The sequence below is a fragment of the Lepeophtheirus salmonis genome, chromosome 5 (assembly GCF_016086655.4).
Source record: "Lepeophtheirus salmonis chromosome 5, UVic_Lsal_1.4, whole genome shotgun sequence".
In the NCBI taxonomy this organism is placed as follows: domain Eukaryota; kingdom Metazoa; phylum Arthropoda; class Copepoda; order Siphonostomatoida; family Caligidae; genus Lepeophtheirus; species Lepeophtheirus salmonis.
The window spans coordinates 65,740,266-65,760,991 of record NC_052135.2 but is presented as its reverse complement, the minus strand read 5'-3'; the positions used below and the strand labels follow the sequence as shown (position 1 = coordinate 65,760,991).

Sequence of the window (20,726 nt, the reverse complement as noted above, 5' to 3'; positions counted from 1 at the left end):
CATCCCGACCTTCGGAGTATAAATGGGTGTGTGTTGATGGGCCATTACTGTTAGTTATGCAGATGGGGGGGGGGGGATGTCTATTTTATACTTATAAGAGAATAATACAATATTTAATTTGTATCAACGTTATAACTATTAATTTTCGTGGACTAAATTGAGGAGTTGAGAGGGGCCCATAAAGTAATTTAATTAACAGCAGTGGATTTCATCTCATTATGGGGCCCGGTGGTCCCCCAAATGGGTCCAAATTTCAAGGTATTAATGGGGGACTGTGAGGGTTCCTTACTGTTAGTTTATATAGGTGGTTATAGATAGTTTATACCTATAGTGGTGGGGTAAATATCTTGGGTGGGAAATGTCTGGATTGAAATATCGTAGAAACTGTTTTTCACATTTTGAAATGTAATATTTTCGGGTTGACATTCTGCCAGGTCGACATTTTGTACGGTCAACGTTTTGTCCATTCGATGTTTTGTCTGTTGACGTTTTGACCTACTGCCTACCTCGATGACACAAAAATATTCGGTGTATTTTGTTGTTAGGTTTCGATGTTTCTGTTTTTTTCTCCTATCAGTGTTCTTAAACGTTGATTATGGTGGATTTGAATTCGCTCTTTTAAGTTGATCCTCAATTCTACTCTGAGTCCAACAAGGACCTACAATAACTCTGCAACAAATCTTCATGTTTACTCTCCGTCTTTTATGGGTACACAAGATTGTTCAAAGTAAATTAAAACTTGTGTTTTTATATGGAATATGGATTTTATAATATTGTATAACATCTATGAATTAAGATTTGGTTGATCCTGAGAATAATTCCTAAGCCATAATATCAGCTGCTATCAATTTACATATGACACGAAAAATTGAATTAGATTAATCAATTTTATTCTTCAATCATTTTTCTATTTTTACACATTAATAAATAATTAAAAATGAAGTGATTGGCGATCACTTTATGCATTTTGTTTATCCACGGTGTTTCAATTTTTTTTTTTTACTATTAATCGGTGGGAGTATAAAGATCACTTTTTTTTTTAAATATTTTATTTTTAAGCATAAATTACTAAACCAAAATATTTCGTCTATCATTTGACGAAATTTTATCAAGCTAGCATTAACCATCTATGCGATATTTAATCCTTTACTTCTATGGACATAATAATGGCATCTTTTTTCATTCAAACAAATCATAAATTTTTGTCTAGGACTGGATTAAAATATTTTTGTTTATTTTAAATTGTAGTTTTAAGTATGTGCTACAACTTCTATTAATTATTTTTTTTTATATTCTACGTTTATTTTAAATACAAAAATAAATAACATTAAGTATATATTAATCAATTCTCGAATAACCGTATTCATTATCAAAACGATACTTTTAGCGCTTGTTTGAAATGTAAATTATTCAAACAGAATATCTATCATCTGACAAAATTACATAAGTATGGCATTAACCATCCATGCGATATTTAAACATTTTAGTTGTTACTGATAACTAATAAGCGAAAAGTATTAATAGCTAACAAGATACAATTCATAACATAACTTTGCCCCCGACAACAGCTGGCTCATAATCCCCTACTGCAGCACCATCAACTTAAACTTCGTCACTCTATATATTCTCTATGAGCTAGTCGTAATTTTATCTCAACATCACGTGGTATTTTTATCAACTCTTCCATTTTAGGAGAATATTTAAAATTCCAAAAATTGGTCCTGGAGCAAAAAAATGATAGCTTGACTCAATGTATATAATGTAAAATCAAAGTAAATTGATGTTAAAGGGTTTTCAAACATAAATATTCAAAAATTATGTAACTAATTATTTAAACTCATAAATTTGTCTTTCAAAAAGGAAGTATCAACTTCAATTCGTGTTTGTAAACGATCACTATGTAGTAAGTTTCATTGAAATAATTAATTAATATAAAATATTATTTTCCGGTTGATTTTTTGCTACTAATATGAGTAATTCATAAAGTCGATAGAGTCGAGTGTATTTGTACACTGAGTCAATTGGATTTAGAGTCGCATAATTCATATGTTGATTGATATATGATTGAAACAAATAAAAAAGGACCAAAATATACCGAAATATCGGAAAATTTTAGTTTTAAGTTGACTATATTCATATTTTCGGAAAAAAAATTATAATCATTATCTCAAAACCTCGTATTTAATCTCTTCATTTCTCTTATATTATTTTCCTAGACCTGCAGCTAGAGAAAGAAATACATAGAGGCTGGGCCTATAAATTATAATAATATATCTCCCAGATAAAGGTGATACGGTATATGAAAGATTGTTCCATTGCATTCAGCTGGTAACTTTGGGATGCTTGAGTAGTATTTTCCCTAAACAACCATCATTTGAATAAGTTGATTTTTTTTCCTCCATTTTTAAACAATTTACTTAATCAAATAGTATAACAAATACAAGAGCTGAATTAAACTTCTCAATATATAATAATATTTATTATCTTTCTCCCTAATTAAGCCAAACGACCGAGTAAAAATCCTTGTCGCCCCCTCTACGCGTGCATAAAAATTATAAAAAGTTAGAATAACATGATGACGTCATGGCTCTCTCATACTTTGTTTTTAAATTGAAAATAACACTGCCTACAATTTACAAAATATTTATATAATTCTAATAATTAAGTGACGGCTACTACAAATGACTACTGAGTAATGATTTCTGAAGATGATTCTGTGGTGAAACTCCCTTCGGGAACTCATATTTCCATTATTGAGAATAAGGATGATGAGGACGGATATTTGGAGGATTACATGGAGATTGTTGCCATCAAATGCAAGTTGTGTGACTTTGTAGGAGGATCCCGTGGAGTGCTGCGAATGCATCTCAAGGAGACCCATGTTCGGAGCATTCCACCTCAGGATAAAATGTTGATTGACGGACTCTTGAGCCTGAGTGCTCCCCAGGCCGTCATTGAAGAAGAGGAAGAATCCTCTGTGTACCTTTGCGCTCATTGCTCCAAACCCTTTCCGAATAAAATACAATGCAAGATTCACATGCAAAAGGTTGCTTTCTTGGTTTTTTTGTTTGTTTTATTCCTAATACCTACGTCTTTCTTGAATTTAGGAGCACAAATTTGTACAAAGAACTTTTGTGGAGTCGGAAAATTTGAAGAAATGTACGAAGCCCAATTGTTCCTATACATTTAGTCAAAAGGACTACGAAACGCATCTCCTTTGTCATACAAATGAGCTCGAGGAGGGAAGTGCTTCCTCCTACAGTTGCTTCAAGTGTCCTGATATATTTGATAAATGGGGTAATTGTGCTCTTCATCTCTGGAAGACACATGGGATTGATATTGGCCTTCTATGCTGCTCCATCTGTGATTACAAAACCTTTTACAGTAAGAATTTAGAAGTACATTCACAAACGCATTCAGAGGATAAACCCTTTCTATGCTCAAAGTGTGAAAAGTCTTTTAAACAACTGGCTCAACTCAAAAATCACATGGTCACCCATTTAGATAAAGAAAAAGATGTTGTCCCATCTTGGTATGCCAAGAAAAAATGTGAATTGTGTGACAAACTATTTTCGGATTCAAAGTGTCTAAAGAAGCACGTTCAAGCCGTGCATAGTAAACTCAAACCATATATTTGTCAAGTTTGCAACCATTCTACTTCAAGGAAGGCCATGCTCAAGATGCATATGAGGCAACATACTGGGGAAAAACCCTACGAGTTAGTGTACAAATAAATTGGTCATTATAAGATTCATAATTGTAAGTGCTCTTTAATTTCAGATGTGACATTTGTGCATACAAAACAGGGGATCACAACTCTCTGAGACGTCATAAATATCGCCACACTGGTGAAAAGCCCCATAAATGTAAATTTTGTGTCTATTCTACAGTTCAAAGCTCGGCACTTCGCCGACATGTTACAACTAAACATCCTGGTAAGGAATATTATGGAAGAGAAAAGGACTTTGAAAACGAGATTCAAGCTACCATGAATTGACCGGAAGATGAGGACTCAACAGGATTTTTAACTGAGTTTGAAGTATTTTCTTTCTAGAAATAGAATAATTGATAAGAAAACGCCTTGGTGTTAGTCGTTGTCTTTCTCTTCTCTAACAATGTCTCAACATCGGAACTATCGCTCAGGATTTTATCCCCAAAACTCTCATCCACATCATAATCGAATGAGGCGCCAAAATGGCGGAGGAAGTAATGGTGGATATAATGGACATCCCCGAAATTATAATCCGATGCGATGCCGACATGAACTTCCACCCCTGATTCCAATTCCACAACATCGAAGGACCTGTTCGACTAATTCGAGTCTTTCTTCATGTAGTAGTGGTGGATCCTATTCTTCCTCCTCTACGTTGTCTAGTCGATTTAGTTCCTTTGATGAGCAACAAAAGTACATTGATTCATTTGAGGCCACACTTGCTTCGGATAATCCTTTCAATCAAACAAGCGGTAATCCATTCGAAGAGGATCAATATGTAGAAACCATGGCTGCCGCCTCTATTCCTCCTCCGTTTTATCATTATCCACCCCCTCCGTCCAAAATGTTGAAACTTATAAGGGAAATACGTAAATATGACGTGGAAAAGCTCAAAACAGTCCAAACCATATCTCTGGATGAGTTGTACGATGAAGAAGGAGAAGAGAAGTCCAACGAAGATAAATGGCTATCTCAAATGACTTTGGATGTTTTTAGATTACAATCCCAACAACATGGAGATGATTATTCCATGGAAGAGCCCTTTAGTGTAACTTCATCGTCTTCCAGTTCGAATGAAGAGGATGTGGATAATTTTGAATTTAATCATCATATACATTCCTTGCTCGATTTAATTAGTTCGTAATTGTCTTTCTTTAATATATTATATATTTATATATCCCCTTATAAACAAATGCTTTTGATCCTCACGGATTTCCTGTGAGTTTCCCCTATTCTTCGAGTACTTAAAGGAACTTAGTATTTTATTTGTTTAAAAAAATATTTTCTGTTTTAGAAAAATTTCATTAGAAGATTTTATAATTCAAAGTCGAGAAAGTTGATAAATAATTTTATATATATACCTATAAGATGGAATAATTCATCAAGTCAAGAAGAAACATTTGATAACTATTATAATAATTATTGAAGAATGTTTTCTTCGTCTAAAAATTTCACGTACATTAAATGATATTTGTATGAAAATTTTGATCTATTGATTAATTTTAAAATGTCTCATAAATAAAAAAATCTTTTTTATAAAAAAAAAATTGTTTAAATTGTTCTAATTGATATTGGAGTCTGGATCCCAACCATGTAGATTAAAGAGGATTCTGTAAAACTTCGCCTTGCCCTTGGAAATGCATATAATAGTTGGTTGTGTAGGTCTAAAATATTAATGTCACAAAGAGTATTTTTGTTTGGCACATTTTTAGTTTTTAGAATTCCAATAATATATGCAAAAGTGGGGGGAAATATAATAGTTCACCTATTTTAAGTAGTATTTCGTAAATAAACGAAGGTATATAGTTGTATTACACACTTTTTACACTAGGGATGGATAAAGAATAATTAATCAATACCCACTAGTCTAGTATCCATAATTGTAATTCATCACAAGCATGATTCAAATAGTCTTGATATATCCGCACATTTACCTAGCCTGGACTATTCAAGTTATACAGAGTATAGTATTTTGGTTATTCTATAAATATATAGATATCTTGGAAGATGTATTGTCTACTGAAGTTAAAATAGTACACCCCCCCCCCCTCCTATCATTAAATCATGTGCTTGCTTTCTATATTATTCGTGGCCAAGAAAAAAATTCGACCCATGTTAATGTTGTATACTCAACGAGAATAAAAGGAAATATGGAAGTACCAACGGGGAATTTATATATTTAAATGGCAACCCTTAATATAAATTAAATATGAAAAAAAAAATATTACAATAAATTATATTACAATTATATTCCTTTATAAGGTTTTACTTAGAGTACGCGTGTAATACATATAGAAATAATTCAATAAATTAAGATTTTTGTTTTTTCGTCCTGTGAATTTCTTGTAAAACCATGAAATAATTTATTGTGACTATAGAAATGAACTTTCTTCAATGAAGAAACAACCCTTTAGATCATTAAAAGGGCATTCTGAACTTGTCACCGACATATTTAGCGTTGGATCCCAACTCCTCTTCAATACGCAACAATTGATTGTATTTAGACAAACGTTCGGATCTGCAAGGAGCTCCAGTCTTGATTTGACCAGTGCAGAGACCAACGACGAGATCAGCGATGAAACAATCCTCTGTCTCACCAGATCTATGAGAGACCATGGTACCCCAGCCTAAAGAAATGAAGCATTCATTTTTGTAACTTTAATTAGGGAGTCATTAAATCAATCCTACCGTTGCTCTTAGCAAGATTGTGGGCCCGAATAGATTCAGTTACTGAACCAATTTGATTTACTTTCAAGAGGAGGCAGTTGCAAGATTTCTTGTCAACAGCCATTTGAATACGCTTGGGGTTTGTGACTGTGAGATCATCTCCGACAATCTGAATGTCAGTTTGTGATGTCAATGCAGTCCATCCCTCCCAATCATCCTAAGAAAAGAATATATATTTAGGATCGGAAAAAATATATAAGAAAGTGCAAAGCTATTACTTGATCGTAGGGATCTTCAATGGAAATGACAGGTGCATCCTTGATGAATCCTTTGTACATTTCACCAAGAGCCTCGGAAGTTAGCCAATCGGCCTCTTTGGATTCTTCATTTTTGAAATCTAAATCGTACTTTCCATTTTTGTAAAATTCTGAAGCAGCAACATCCATTCCGATCTTGATTTTTCCAGTGTATCCAGCCTTTTCAATGGCTCCAACAAGAAGGTCGATAGCCTCGCCGTTGGCTTGGAAGTTGGGAGCAAAGCCACCCTCATCTCCAACGGCTGTGGCATCCAACCCGTACTTCTTCTTGATAAGAGCCTTGAGATGGTGATAGATTTCAGATCCCATCCTCATGGCTTCAGTGAAGGAGGGAGCTCCAGTTGGAAGGATCATGAATTCTTGCATCGCCAACTTATTTCCAGCATGAGAACCTCCGTTAATGACATTAAATGCGGGCACCGGCATCATCACTTCCTTCACACCCGCCAAGTCAGCGATATGGCGGTAGAGGGGAACACCCTTGTGGGCGGCACCAGCCTTGCACACAGCCATCGAGATTCCCAAAATGGAATTGGCCCCAAATTTGCTCTTGTTATCCGTCCCGTCGAGGCTGATCATGAAATCATCGATCTCCTCTTGCTTCACGGGGTCAAAGTTCTTCTTCACCAACTCGGGCCCAAGGACGTCGTTCACATTCTTCACAGCCTTGAGAACACTCTTTCCGTGCCAGGTAGAGTCCTTGTCGCGCAGTTCCAGGGCCTCATGAACCCCTGCGAGAGAGAAAAGGATCAGAGTAGTAAGTCTTTACTATGTAGATGTTCTTTTTTTTGCAGAACAACGGACACTCCTAGGCCAAAAGTCGGGGGAGCCAAAGCACAAAATCCTCTGGGGCAACTTCTTCCCCCCAATAGGGAAGAAGTACTCCAAACAAACACGCATTAAGGCAAACTAAACTGTCCCAATTGAATGCAAGGGATGTCAGGCCGAGGTGACCTCTAAGAGACCTTCAAAGTCTTACCTGTGGAAGCTCCGCTGGGGACGGCAGCGCGGAAAATCCCTCGCTCAGTGGTGAGATCCACCTCCACTGTAGGGTTACCACGAGAGTCGTAGATTTGACGTGCATGAATGTGTTTAATAGGCATTTTGAATTTGAGCCTTATAAAGTATCGATGAGCGTTGAGAAATAAGAAGTGAATCGGAGCAAGTCCCAGAGTCAACTAAAGTCACAAGAAGAGAAAGAGGAAGAAAGAAGGAAAGCGAGTCGCTATTACAAATCCTTTTTTCTCTCTCCTCTCCCACCTCCAAAACACCACTCCGGTAATGGGGCACTCCTTTACTTCTATAGCAATGCCGGATTATCCTCTATTCCCGGTCAAGCTACACCTCATCTCAAAGAAACAGAAAGCTTTCCCCTCCTACTTTGAAATTTCACTTACTATTTGTTTGCCAAAATAAGCCTCCCTATGACTTTGTTCTAGGATTGCATCATCCCCAGCTTAGCAACATCTTATGTACTTATTCAGTCCGTTTTGCTAATAAAAGACCGGAATGTACATTCTTCATTTTTAAACACTTTATAGTACAATATATAATTTTATTATTGGCTTATTTATAAACTTATCCAACCTGTTTTTTGAATCTCACATCTACAGTCATGGGATCTTAAGCCTGTGAGGAGTACTTCGAGTTTAATAATCAATGTGACTTAAACTATTTTTAGTTTTTATTTAATATTGTTGAAAATGAAAACGAATCTACGTAATTTAAAATAAATGTATTCAGCTTATACGTCATGGATGATTGGCGATTGGAATAGGCTTGGACAAAGTGCCTGAATAAAGGAATAGCTAGTATGACACACCCCATGACTTTGCTTACAGCTTCTTTTTTTGCAATTTTATGGACTATTTGCAGTTAACCCTATTCCAATCAAACCGTAAAGGATACCAAAAATAATTAATATACCTAGTACGGCATTATCTAGTCTTGAAACTATCTTTGTAAAATCGAATATACAGGCTCTATAATCATTGCTCAGCAATTTTTTTAAGTAACTAGAGCCCTTTGAACCATGGACATAGTTGATGTTCCGGTAAAACTTTTCTTGTATGGAAGTTTAACTATTTTTACAAAAAAAAAAAAAAAAAAAAAATGACGTTATTTTTATAAATGCTATGTTTTTTATTTTTCAAATTAAGAATATTTGACAAGTTCATATTCCTTTTTGACATTTATTATGCAATTAAATTTAGAATTTTTGGGATTTTTTTGTAAAATAATAAAGATTTTAACAAATTTATAAAGTGTTTTAAAGTAACAATCAGTGTTTTGCACAAAATATTTCATTATTTGACTACCCATTTTTTGTCAGCGATTATATTCCCCATAGTCACTGACCTGAGTCCATAGACCATACCTCGATATCAGTATGAAGCATACCTACTTTTATTCTTTATAACACACTTGAGGGAGTACTCAAAATTGCTTGGAGTTATTTGTTAGAGATAACACAAAGTTTTTCAACGCCTTTGTTATCCATATTTTTTTTATATCTTTAATGCATTTATTTAGCTATTTTGTAGAAAATTAAATAAATATTTAATATATAATTTAAAAAAAAAGTATTTTTATATTATATTAAAAAGCAAATATTTCCCCCTTATTATCCTACTTAATTGTCCATAATTGATCCAAAAAAAATTAGTTCTATAAATCTAGCCATTTTAGTAGTTTTTAGTATCCATTACTTTGATTTAATTCCCATATCAGTCTTCATCATTGGCATCTAGTAGTATTCAATGCAGATATTAAGTTTTATTTTATTTTACAACCCCTTTGATGAAGTTTCATCAAGATTTGTAGGAAATTGGTCAAGCTATATAGTAAATATATGTACTTTTTTTATCGATTAGGGACAAGAAAAGTCAGATAATTAAAGAAAAAAATATGTTTTTTCTAAAATTCTAATTGTTAAGTTATTGTCTACAATATGGAGATAAGCATGTACAAACGAAATAATAGAATATACTCAACGTATATTAGAGTATGATATATATTATAAAACTAGTCATTTTATTAAACCTTTTACAAATTGAATTATAAAAAATTATAATGAATTTTTTTCAATAAATTTTAGAATCCATCTAAATATATTATCAGAATTTCTGTAAATTTTATTATCATTTTAAAGCAAGTCTTCTTAAAATGATCTGAATACTCTTTAAATCCATATTAACTAAATTTTATTTCATTCTATACAATTCTAAAAATATACCATCAGATTATAGGATATGCAATACAGTAAATCTTTGAGGTACGAGTTTAATTCGTTCCTGGATGGAGCTTGTAAGTCAAGAAAGGACAAAAAAATCCCACTTAGAGCGTTTATATCATCTGACTTGCCCAATTTTAACCAGTTCGTATCTCAAAATAAACTCGTAGATAAATAAACAGCAAATTTTTGCTCAGAATTCAGCTCAAATCGGATGTTGGAGCACTCAAGGTGTTACCTTATTTATAAGATATAAATTATCTTTTTACGATGATGAGAATATCAATTGAACGACTCGAAGATGTAAATGTTTAAGCAAATCGTATGTTGCAAATAATATATACTTGATGAAATTTGGTGATTTGTATTAAAAGACTAATTAAATTTATTTAGCTTTCTTGAAATGTTTCAATGGGATTTGTTTGTCTACACTTTGACAATGAGATTACATGTATTTTTAAGAGAATATAATTGTAATTTTGTTTATAAATATATATTTTTCTCTCTTTTGAGTGCAGAAATTTATGAATTGATTAAAATTAATTAACAAAAAGTTACAATAATAAGCCTCGGAGCAAAGTAGGTGGGAAATTATCCCCATAGAGATTACTGTTTAATTATCTCTCATATTAACTCCCACTTTGAAAACAAATCAAAAGTTGCGTGATTATAGTGTCATTAATGCGTGACGTCATTTTTATAAAACTGATTCCGGCGGCCCCTTGTTTTCACTAACGTCACAGATTGCATCATAAGCCTAAGTGACGCCATATCATGGGCCTAAAATTGAAATATAGTATATTTATTAAATAAAATGAACACATTTTTAAAAAAATCAGCAAAAAGTAGGATAATTTGGGAAAGATTCGTATTCCTTCAAAATATAATAATTAATTTATTGGCGACAGAACGTAAATAAAAAGTTATAATTATATAACTACATATTTTTAATACATATCGTTAGGTTATAATATAATAAATTAAGCTAGATGTTAGAGAAATGGATTTTTGATAGACTGTAAAATTTTCAGTTATTTTATAGTGAAACAATTGTTGACCATTTTTCTTAATATTAATGAACAAATGGTTTTATTCTTGTAAAACTTGGTTGCAAGGCCTAAAAGATGGCCAAGCACAACCATGTTGGAGTCACATGAAAACGCTATAATATTAAGCTGAATCGATATTATTAATAAAAAAATACAATATTATTTTAATCAATATCCTATTACTGTTTAGAATGACGAGGACAATTTATTGAAGCGTTCAACTGATGAACCCTAAAGAAACATAAGGATCAAACATTCAGCTATTATGTTAAAATAAGCCTTTCTATTTTGAACTTTTTTCAAAAAAATTAATTTTTGAAATTTTTTTCCGAAAATTTTTATATTTCTTTTTTTTTTAATCCAAAAACAAAGACACCCTCCAAAATGTAATCCTACTGACGCCCTTGTTATTGAAGCTAAAAGTGCTTAGTGCAGGTAACTTGGGTTAAATAAATATTTTACATGTTGTACATCACACAAAAAAGGTTGAGAATCCCTGCTTTAAAGGGTGTGTCATATAACATCAGTATTATTTGAAAGACTTATATAATTGTTTATTGAACTTTTATTTATAATATGCAGTTAAACTTTAAATAGATGCAGTTTTGTGAAGATATATGAAAGAAGGACAGGAACTAACAATTAATTTTAAAGATTGCGTACTCAAGGGGATTAAGAATGTACTTGAAACTTTTATTTTGTAAGATTAGCATAATTTTCACAGTGATTACTGACTCAGAAGTTTTTAGGGGTACCTACATATTTATATTTAAGATTACAAAAAATATCTGAAACGTAGAAAATACTGTGTTCCAAGATGTGAGAGTCAAATTATAAAATATCCACAGATGACTAAGTAATATGGATTCAAAGAATACATCAATGGTATTTACGTAGAAGCCATCTAAACATTTTTTCGTCTACTCTAAGCATTTTAATGAAGAAGATGTTACCCGAAGGAAAGTTTAAAGAAATAATTAAGCTATTTATCCTGAAAAATAAATAGTTGCTTAACATTCAGTACTTCTTCATCAAGATATGAAAGAAGTCAAGAACTTCAAAATGAACTGAATTATTTAATAACTTGAATATTTTGGATGATGCTTTTAAAAAGATACAAAATGTAATAATCACTACAGGATTCATATTTCTGAATAAAAAAGACAATTTTACCTTCCTTCAGTTATATGAGAATCTAGACATCCCCAAAATATTATCAAATCCAATAATATAATCAGATCTTATGTTTTTTTGTATATAAAGGAAATATTAATGCAAATAAATAAAAAAAGTGACAAGGAGTACAATACACTTACACGAATGATAAAAACTTTATAAAGTATCTTTCATTTATAAAATCATGGAATAAAGCTCATCCATCTACGCTAAGTCTTTTAAATAAGTTAGAAAATAATAATGGTCTTTAATGGTTGATGAAAAGCTTCAACTTCAAAAAATCAGTTTTCAGAAGCAAATCTTTATTGTAATTAAACCCCCCGAGTACTCAACAGTTCTTCTTGGAACATCATTGCTTTGGCAATGACTATATCCCCTCATATCTATTGTAAATTGATTAAATTGAGATTTTCTGTCTTCCTTCAATATATTATCTTAGTCAAATCACAGGTAAAATGACTCTAAATTTCGACTAAATCAAAGTATTTTTAACTATTTTAAATATATATATATATAACAGATCAATTGAAAAGTCCCCGGCCAACCATAGTAAAGAAACTTTTTTGGCAAAATTTAGTTTTTTTTATTCAACATAATTCCCTTCAAGGGTGATACACAGATCATAGCGATCCTCCAACTTTTCGATACCATTTTTGTAGTACGATTTGTCCTTTGCTTCAAAATAGTCCTCAGTTTCGGCGATCACCTCTTCATTCGACGAAAATTTCTTCCCTGCGAGCATTCTTTTGAGATCTGAGAATAGGAAATAGTCACTGGGGGGCCAGATATGGGGAATATGGTGGATGAAGAAGCAATTCGAAGCCCAAAGGTGCATTTTCTTGGTGAAGCAGCACTTTTTTTTCGGAAATTTCGCCTTTCAAACGATCCAATAACACTATTTAATAGTCGCTGTTGATGAACCTTCCTTTTTCAAGGTAGTCAATGAAAATTATTCAATGTGCAATACAGACACCATAACCTTGCCATCCGACTGTTGCATTTTCTCACGCTTTGAAGCAGGTTCATCGTGTGCAGTCCACTCGAATGACCGTCGATTTGACTTCGGAGTAAAATGATGGAGCCATGTTTCATCCATTGTCACAAATCGACGCAAAAACTCGGGTTTATTACTCTTGATCATCTTCAAACATTGCTCCGAATCATCAACTCGTCGTTGTTTTTGTTTAAAAGTGAGCTCGCGCTTCAACTGTATTTTTTCCCTTCAAAAATAAATATTTTATTAACAAGCGAAATTCATTTTATCCATTTTTTCACAATAACAAAAGGTGCTTCACTCAAAATGCTATAAATTATAATTAAGAAACTAATGATCCGACAGCTGTCAAATGTTTACATGCATCTTTTGAGGGTTAGGGCTAACTAAAAAACATTTTTTTTCCCATTCTAGTAGCGCCATCTATATGTTAGGCCTGGGACTTCTCAATTGACATAGTATATAAATATATCATTAACCTCACTTCCCAAATTATTACCTTAAAAAAATAGTGGATGGAGAAATTATACTGATGTGTTTCAAGAGAAATAGTTATAAATGATGATTATGAACGAAGTATTTTGGAACAAACTGTATTTAGATTAATTATAGTAAGAAAACAAAGACAAAACATTAAAACTTATATAATATATTTGTACGAGTTTTAAGTTTTTAGGCAAGCAGAATATATAAAGACATAAATAAAATATTATACAGATGTATAAATTCAAAAATTTATAATATGTAAATGAAGAGGCAGGGTCAGTTTACCGTTAGTGGGCCTGGGGAAAAGATACAATATGTTCGGGGTCCTTTTCTTTACATTTAATTTCGAGTTTTGTCTGTTTAAAAAAAAAAAGACATTCACAAATTTCACGGACACTTAGGGGGGGGGGCACATCGATCCTCGTTAAAGGTCAACTCAAAAACTACGTAGACTTAAATAGCATGCCAAAATAGCATTAATAATGCCATAGGGAACAGGGAACAAAACATTCATTAAGGATCGACCTTAAGTGACTGTTCCAAAAGAAAGTCATTTAAGAATTAGAAAAATTACGTGAAGTATACCAATGTGGTTTATGAATGACCACATTATAAATTTTGAACCCTCATTTTTTTGTTTTTTTTAAATGAATGTGGAGCATTTTCAATATTTATTTTTTTCAAATTGCCATTTTTTACAAAAGATTTATTAATTAATGAAAAATCCAGTCATTGCAGAAAACTGAAATATTTTTTATAATCTAATGTGTGACCGAGGAGAAAATTGCCCCAAAATCCTTTCTAAATGGGGTTTGATAGGTAGACATGTAATATTAAATGAATTAAGCGTTTTTAAACAATCTTCAGTCATTAAGAAACGTAAAGCCATTGTGGGTTTTTTTTCTCCAATAATTTCGATGTATCAAATTTATAAATGTAAATGTGTATAGTATAAAGTTAAAGATTGAAAAAGCGTTCAGTTTCTCTCGAGTCATTTATCAAGTACAAAGTTCAAAATATAACTATTATTGCAATAAAGAGATATATAAAATTGATATTTAATGTATGGATTTTAACATTAACACAATATTTGACTACAAATCTTTAGTCCTACTTATTTGTTACTCATCATGACGAATAATAATTAATTATAGTTACAATTTTTATCCAGCAAGGACTCTATCATTGATTGTATTGTGCAAATGTTTAAAAAGTGATTTGACATTAAATAAATATAGGAAGAATAAAAAAAGATAGGTATATGAACATTAAGAGACGGAATAGGATTCATTAAATAATGATAGAGTAAAAACTATTGCATATGACTGAATGATAGTATCAATTGATATATAACAATAAACGTAATTATATAGGAATGGATTTTAAGCATGAAATATAAATATAGGTAAAAAAGTTACATAAATTATAATTAAATATAAATAGGGCAGAAATGTATACATTTAATATGCAGATAATGAAAGAGCACATAGATTTGATCTTGAACGATTTAATAACTTATTTGGCAGCACGATATGATGATGGTATTTTTAAGTCTGTTGGTTTGACTCCTTTAGTTTTCATGTAACCCGTAATTTGAGATGGAATTTCAGCTAAAACATCTTTAGCTAAATATTCTTTAGACCATGCGCCTGTAGAGCCCTTCATATATTTCTGAAGTTCGACAAATTGCACGATATCTCTTTTAGCTTTTTGTCCATCGATGGATAAAAGTTCTTCATCACTGTCTAACTCTGACATATCTGAAAAATCTTCTGAACCAACACCTACTATTATGATTGACATTGGTAAACCACTAGCACTAACGATTGCTTTTTTTGTATTTCTCATATCGGTAATGATTCCATCAGTTATAATTAGAAGAACAAAGTAATTAAGGGGATCACTTTCATAAGCGTAAGCAAATTTTGCCACGTGATTAATTACAGGAGAAAAATTTGTGGGTCCGTATAATTGAACAGAGTTAAGTGATGTATAATATGCTTGAAGGATACCCTCCACGCCGACGCAATGAGGATTGTCTTCTCTAAGATTAAGATAAAACTCATGTGATATATTTCCCATAGGAGGTATGCGAGCTCCAAAACCAAGGGCAGGAAATATTTTATCCGAATCATAATCTTGTATGATATCGCCAACAGATTTGATTGCCATGACATATTGATTATTAGGGTTATCTCTATAATGCAACGAATTTGGATGATCAGGATTACCATTTGAAGCAGTAAAGTCAATCGCTACTGTAAAGTTAAGCTGCATCCCATTTTGAATATAATCCAAAAAAGAAAATATTGGATTAAAAAACACTTTTTCGAAATAAAGAACTCCTGAATTAGAGTATTTAGAACCTTTTTTCTTCCTTTTTGAGTCATTAATGAGATCCACAGAAAAAGATCCTTTGTCACGTATTTCCCGTAATGTTAAGTTTACAGATCCGATAAAATCCTCTGTGCCGTTTCGATTCCAATCACTTACTTCAAACATTAAGGGTCTTAGATAATCACCGTTACATAAAGAAGCGATAGGTATCGTAAACTGTTTCCAAATTGGATTCAAAGTATTTTTTACTACTTCAGTTTTATGAACAGGAATATATTTTCCATTTCCTTCAGGAGTTGATTTACTTATTAGTAGAAATGGATCACTCTTGCCAAAAAAGTCTTTCTTATCACAATTTTTGGCATATACCTTCCACACAGTTTCCTCTTTATTCACTTGCATTTCTTCGACACTTATTAATAACTTGGAACCGTTTTTCTTCTTTTGTAGAGGAATAGAACAAACAGCTCCCATGGATCCTCCAGTCACAATTTCACCCAAAGAGCAGCTACAAGTTCCCAAAAAATCATGATTATCAAGATTAGAGCTTCCTTTAATGTCGTAGTCATAGACATCAAATCTCAACATTTGTCTCTCTTCAAATCGATATTCTAAAACTATTTTTTTTACCCAACTAGGATTTAAGTTATTATTGATGTGTTCTGTTCGTCCCATTTCCAACCAGGTATTGCTCCCATTAAATTCTTTTAGATAAACAACACAAAAAGGATCTGATTTATCAAAAACATCCATATCCGCTAAATTTTCTGCAGAAAGTGTTAATTCAACAGTGCTTTTGGGAGTTGCGGAGCTCCCAACTTGAAAGTTTGCTGAAGGATTGCCAAACATTTTGAGGGTTATCTGCTATATGAATGAATAATTATTATAATTTGTTTTCACAATATTGCAAATTAATTATTTATTTATTATAAATGAAAACTATATTAATTTGATTAGATTTATCAACGTCCTTGAAGGCTGATATTTTAGTACGTTCACATTGTGAAGAGCTATCACGTCAATAACGCTATATAGAACACACTGAGGATTCACTCATCATGGCTGGTCATAATAACCGAGTAACATGGATCACTAATGCGTAGAATTAAAATTATCTAATTCTGGTTTGATAAAATTCACTGATAAAATATGTAAATACCATAATTGATAATCGAATATTATTAACAAAACAAAAACTTACAAGTTACATCAATGTGAAATGGCTCAGTAAAATAATTTTAAGCATGCTTGATCAATGAAAGACTGTCGATTATATGCTTGGATTGCTCTCTTTTTATTAAAAAAAAAAAAAAAAAAAAAAAAGAAGCAGTGGGAATCGTTCATGATGACGCACACTTTGTGTCTTAATAGGAGATAACTTTACTGTACATACTTACAATAAATACATACATGAACTTACATGACTTGGGTGAGGAAAGCTTACTTACTACTAGTTACTGCTCATTGTTTCCTTTACTCTCTGTCAAGAAACCCCATCTTTTCAGATGTTGGAGAAAGTATTTATTCAACAATGCCAAAAACCTATTTTAAAGGCACAAACAACTTGTATACACAAAAAAACAAACATCCTTTATATTTTGTTACTCATTTTGTTTCCACAGAATCTAAGCGTAGAAAATATGTAGTTGCATGATAAGTAGACATCAATCTAAACTTGATTTCTACAAACGCACGAAAATTATTAGAAAAAATATTTTATTTTTGCCATAATGCAACGTGTTGCATATAAACTACGACATATTAAGTAAATACATTATTATTCCGTATTATGAATTAAAGTCAATTTCATTGTTATCGATGAAATTCCTAGATGTTGTGTATTTAATGTATCTAAATGTTTGGGTCATAAAACTTTTATTTAGAAAATACAATTATTGATTACATTTTCTTAAAAATCAAATTTTGACTTTTTTACTGACTTTTCTTAATGACCTTCATAACCTCACGTAGACCTAGACGATGCACTGGGGAGTCACGAGTCCCGATTGGGAATCACTGATCTGACAGAGCTTCTCTTATTTGTAATTCTTCAATAGATATACGTCTAGTCTAGGGGCTCCCGCAGGATTTTTTTGAAAGAGGGTATAGCTCAGAATATTTTATTTTTATTCAACACCGAATAAATGAGTTTGCAATTTGGGGGTGCAGCCCCCTCCCCTGTGGACGCCTTGACATCTAAACGTAGTGGCATGTAAGAAAATAAATAACAACACTGACATTTTGAAAAATATTTTGGGAGAGAGCAGCATTGCTGTCATGGGTTCATGACGTTTAATTAAATTAGCTACACGTAGCAGCTATTAGAGGAAATAAATAAAGACAACCCCCACCCATTATCAAGTAAGAACATGTATATATTAAATAATCTGTTTTTGATCCTCGATTCTACTCTGAGTCAAACAGGGACTTACCCTTATGACTGCCCAACAACTCTGCAGTATTACTCTCAATCATGTATAAGCACACACACAGGGGGTTAGACTTCCATGTTCTGTCCTCAAGAATAATGATAGTTACTAACTAGCTAATTTCTAGAATTCTATATTGATAACAGCTTTAGAAAATAAAAAAAAAACACTGCTCAAATTGTCAACAACAACAAAAATCACACGTAAAAAAGGCTTAGGATTTAGGAACCCTACATTTATCAATATTTCTTCTAAAGTGCTGTGTATCCTTCCATATCATAATTCATATCCAATAAATATCCTGGCGTGCGTACTGTCACTACCGAGGTAGTGTGATTTTAGTATTATGTTATATTTATAACTATAGAATCCTCCTAATATAACTCCTCCACGACTCTTATTCTTCCGGTCTGGATGCCTCTCTCGTCAAGACGCAACACTAGATAATATATATCAATTATCAGCCGACTTCGTATCGAATTACAAAAGGATTCTAAATAAAATTTTGTAAACAACTTGAATGACGCAGATTGATATTAATAAAGCCAATCAATATGGATGGGAAGAGGACTCATCCTGAATATATCCATAGTTAAAATTACCTTATACTGATACAACAATAAAATAGTAGGGTTCCGTCAATATGGATTTTTTAGAATCGATAATTTTCAGATTAAAATCAATAATGGACCAATTTTTTTTTTCTTCAATAGAACGTGAAAAATACTAATAAAAAAAAATTATTTAATCAAACAAAAGCCCAGGGATGTCTAAATAGGCAATTATATATTTTCTCAAATATTTCTAGCAAAGTATTTAAATCAACTACTAAGATTATTAAGAATGACATCCTATAACTATTCTTCCGGTAATTATTAACACAGTGGATTTTAATGTTTTTTTAAGCAATAATTGGCAATTAAAAGTGATGACACATACATTAAATTACATTGATTGTCAGAGTGAAGATCAATTATAAAATAACTTAGAAAAATAGCCACATAACTAGGCAGATTAGGATTTACAATGTTTGAGTCGTTTAAGAAATTAAAAACTTTTGATCACATTTTTTGGGAAAACAAATTATTTATTTCATTTTTTTTCTTTAAATGGTTATTTGAAGGAAAATAACAATCGGCAACTTTGGCCGATATCTGATTAATTAAAAACTGTCAAAAATCAGCAGATTTAATCGGCTCACCAATATAATACATTCTAGGGACACTCGTACTCGACACTATAATTTATATCACAAATTTACATAGCATTAACTTATATATGTTTAATAATGGTTGCGTTTTGTGATGCGGACTGAAGCTCAAGCTTCACTGGACACTTGAGCCATAAGCTCAACATTTCTTCCGTGTAACCAATTAGAAAGTACATTTTCTTTGCTGGAATGAAGTAATTTGTGATACCAGCGATGCGTATTAAATTGTGGGTTCTTTTAATGATAATTTCTGATTGAAAGGTGTCTGGCCAAGTCCCATTCATGAACTTCCTAATGAACATGTCCTCTACGGCCATTTTGTGTGGCAAATCCTTTATTCAAGCAAACACGAATTAATAACTTTGTTATTAGTTAATATTTAATAAGTACCTGCCCCATACTTTCTCGCTCTAAGAATGTACCTTCGAGTTGAGCAGTATTGAGGGAATTCCAACCTACAAAGGGAATTTAAACGCATTAGTAAATTTAATCATTGATAATATTATGGTACTCAACTCTTCTTATGGGCTATTTCCTCAGGAAGAAGAGACATTTCATAGGTAAGACCAAAGGTACGTCTTGGCGTGGCCTTATAACGACCAGCCTTTTCCTTTCTCAAGCATACACTTGTATGAATCCGTCGTAATGCCGGGGAAAATCCTTTTCGTAAAGCGGAAGACATGTTTGCTACTATAAATATTTAATATTATGACGTCATAGGAAGATTAGTTTGTGCGTCACTAGTTTGATCTATGATCGACATTTGGCGTAACAGGCAACCAACTGTGCCCTTTAGGTCATTTCTAAAATATGAGTAAACTAATATGACTAAAATGAAACATAAATTATTATATTAAATCATTTAAATACATACATATTTCATCATAATGTTAAATAGATGGAAAAGTCTGGAACATATAAGGGGAAAACCATTAATTCCTAAAATTTCATCAATTGTAATTTGATATGAATTAATTATAGCATTTGTAAATTGATCTTTTTTTCTGTAATTATTTATTCTTGTTATATTTTTGCATATGCTTTTAGAGTTAAATTAATTATTTTGAGACCTTTTAATTAATTGAATTGAATATATAATTAAAATACAAATCATCAG

At 32.1% G+C, this 20,726-nt stretch overlaps 5 protein-coding genes and 1 long non-coding RNA gene across 12 annotated transcripts; 2 read left to right on the top strand and 4 right to left on the bottom strand.

Annotated features, from left to right (window-relative positions):
- Positions 1 to 2,091: 2,091 nt before the first annotated feature.
- Positions 2,092 to 5,259, top strand: LOC121117856 (zinc finger Y-chromosomal protein-like). Its single transcript, XM_040712375.2, has 3 exons — positions 2,092 to 3,046; positions 3,108 to 3,718; positions 3,781 to 5,259. Exons 1-3 carry the CDS (start codon positions 2,696 to 2,698, stop codon positions 3,995 to 3,997), a joined length of 1,179 nt encoding a protein of 392 aa, XP_040568309.1. The 5' UTR covers positions 2,092 to 2,695; the 3' UTR covers positions 3,998 to 5,259.
- Positions 4,116 to 5,259, top strand: LOC121117857 (uncharacterized). The gene has a single exon (XM_040712376.2). The coding sequence runs from the start codon at positions 4,116 to 4,118 to the stop codon at positions 4,854 to 4,856; it is 741 nt and encodes a 246-aa protein (XP_040568310.1). The 3' UTR covers positions 4,857 to 5,259.
- Positions 5,260 to 5,869: 610 nt separating this feature from the next.
- Eno (alpha-enolase) lies at positions 5,870 to 8,194 on the bottom strand. Its single transcript, XM_040712373.2, has 4 exons — positions 7,676 to 8,194; positions 6,658 to 7,427; positions 6,401 to 6,596; positions 5,870 to 6,339 (listed from the first exon to the last, which is right to left on the bottom strand). The coding sequence occupies exons 1-4, from the start codon at positions 7,797 to 7,799 to the stop codon at positions 6,131 to 6,133; spliced, it is 1,299 nt and encodes a 432-aa protein (XP_040568307.1). The 5' UTR covers positions 7,800 to 8,194; the 3' UTR covers positions 5,870 to 6,130.
- Positions 8,195 to 11,509: 3,315 nt separating this feature from the next.
- Positions 11,510 to 13,521, bottom strand: LOC139905520 (uncharacterized). Its single transcript, XR_011780361.1, has 2 exons — positions 13,429 to 13,521; positions 11,510 to 13,373 (listed from the first exon to the last, which is right to left on the bottom strand). It is a non-coding gene; the product is annotated as an uncharacterized lncRNA (long non-coding RNA).
- A 782-nt stretch (positions 13,522 to 14,303) lies between these two features.
- Positions 14,304 to 18,702, bottom strand: LOC121117851 (copine-8). 7 transcript variants are annotated; one of them, XM_071888899.1, is made up of 3 exons: positions 17,576 to 17,647; positions 17,419 to 17,512; positions 14,304 to 16,834 (listed from the first exon to the last, which is right to left on the bottom strand). In XM_071888899.1, the coding sequence occupies exon 3, from the start codon at positions 16,817 to 16,819 to the stop codon at positions 15,149 to 15,151; it is 1,671 nt and encodes a 556-aa protein (XP_071745000.1). In that variant the 5' UTR covers positions 16,820 to 16,834; positions 17,419 to 17,512; positions 17,576 to 17,647; the 3' UTR covers positions 14,304 to 15,148. The 7 variants fall into 7 exon arrangements, with proteins under 7 accessions (XP_071745000.1, XP_040568300.1, XP_040568303.1 ...); XM_040712366.2 differs by lacking the exons at positions 17,419 to 17,512; positions 17,576 to 17,647 and adding an exon at positions 18,403 to 18,702; XM_040712369.2 differs by lacking the exons at positions 17,419 to 17,512; positions 17,576 to 17,647 and adding an exon at positions 18,403 to 18,534 and having other exon boundaries at positions 14,304 to 16,831.
- Positions 18,703 to 19,166: 464 nt separating this feature from the next.
- mRpS24 (mitochondrial ribosomal protein S24) lies at positions 19,167 to 20,332 on the bottom strand. Its single transcript, XM_040712372.2, has 3 exons — positions 20,126 to 20,332; positions 20,000 to 20,064; positions 19,167 to 19,941 (listed from the first exon to the last, which is right to left on the bottom strand). Exons 1-3 carry the CDS (start codon positions 20,289 to 20,291, stop codon positions 19,672 to 19,674), a joined length of 501 nt encoding a protein of 166 aa, XP_040568306.1. The 5' UTR covers positions 20,292 to 20,332; the 3' UTR covers positions 19,167 to 19,671.
- Between the last annotated feature and the right edge of the window lie 394 nt (positions 20,333 to 20,726).

What these genes read in the sequence shown, in the direction of transcription:
- LOC121117856 (XM_040712375.2), top strand. Translation starts at nt 2,696, where the DNA reads ATGATTTCTGAAGATGATTCTGTGGTGAAACTCCCTTCGGGAACTCAT. An exon ending in GCAAGATTCACATGCAAAAG is followed by an intron (nt 3,047 to 3,107) that starts GTTGCTTTCTTG and finishes TCTTGAATTTAG; the next exon opens with GAGCACAAATTTGTACAAAG. An exon ending in ACTGGGGAAAAACCCTACGA is followed by an intron (nt 3,719 to 3,780) that starts GTTAGTGTACAA and finishes CTTTAATTTCAG; the next exon opens with ATGTGACATTTGTGCATACA.
- mRpS24 (XM_040712372.2), bottom strand. Translation starts at nt 20,291, where the DNA reads ATGTCTTCCGCTTTACGAAAAGGATTTTCCCCGGCATTACGACGGATT. An exon ending in GGAAATAGCCCATAAGAAGA is followed by an intron (nt 20,065 to 20,125) that starts GTTGAGTACCAT and finishes TTCCCTTTGTAG; the next exon opens with GTTGGAATTCCCTCAATACT. An exon ending in AGCGAGAAAGTATGGGGCAG is followed by an intron (nt 19,942 to 19,999) that starts GTACTTATTAAA and finishes GCTTGAATAAAG; the next exon opens with GATTTGCCACACAAAATGGC.
- LOC121117851 (XM_040712366.2), bottom strand. Translation starts at nt 16,819, where the DNA reads ATGTTTGGCAATCCTTCAGCAAACTTTCAAGTTGGGAGCTCCGCAACT.
- LOC121117857 (XM_040712376.2), top strand. Translation starts at nt 4,116, where the DNA reads ATGTCTCAACATCGGAACTATCGCTCAGGATTTTATCCCCAAAACTCT.
- Eno (XM_040712373.2), bottom strand. Translation starts at nt 7,799, where the DNA reads ATGCCTATTAAACACATTCATGCACGTCAAATCTACGACTCTCGTGGT. An exon ending in CCCCAGCGGAGCTTCCACAG is followed by an intron (nt 7,428 to 7,675) that starts GTAAGACTTTGA and finishes TCTCTCTCGCAG; the next exon opens with GGGTTCATGAGGCCCTGGAA. An exon ending in CAATCTTGCTAAGAGCAACG is followed by an intron (nt 6,340 to 6,400) that starts GTAGGATTGATT and finishes TCATTTCTTTAG; the next exon opens with GCTGGGGTACCATGGTCTCT.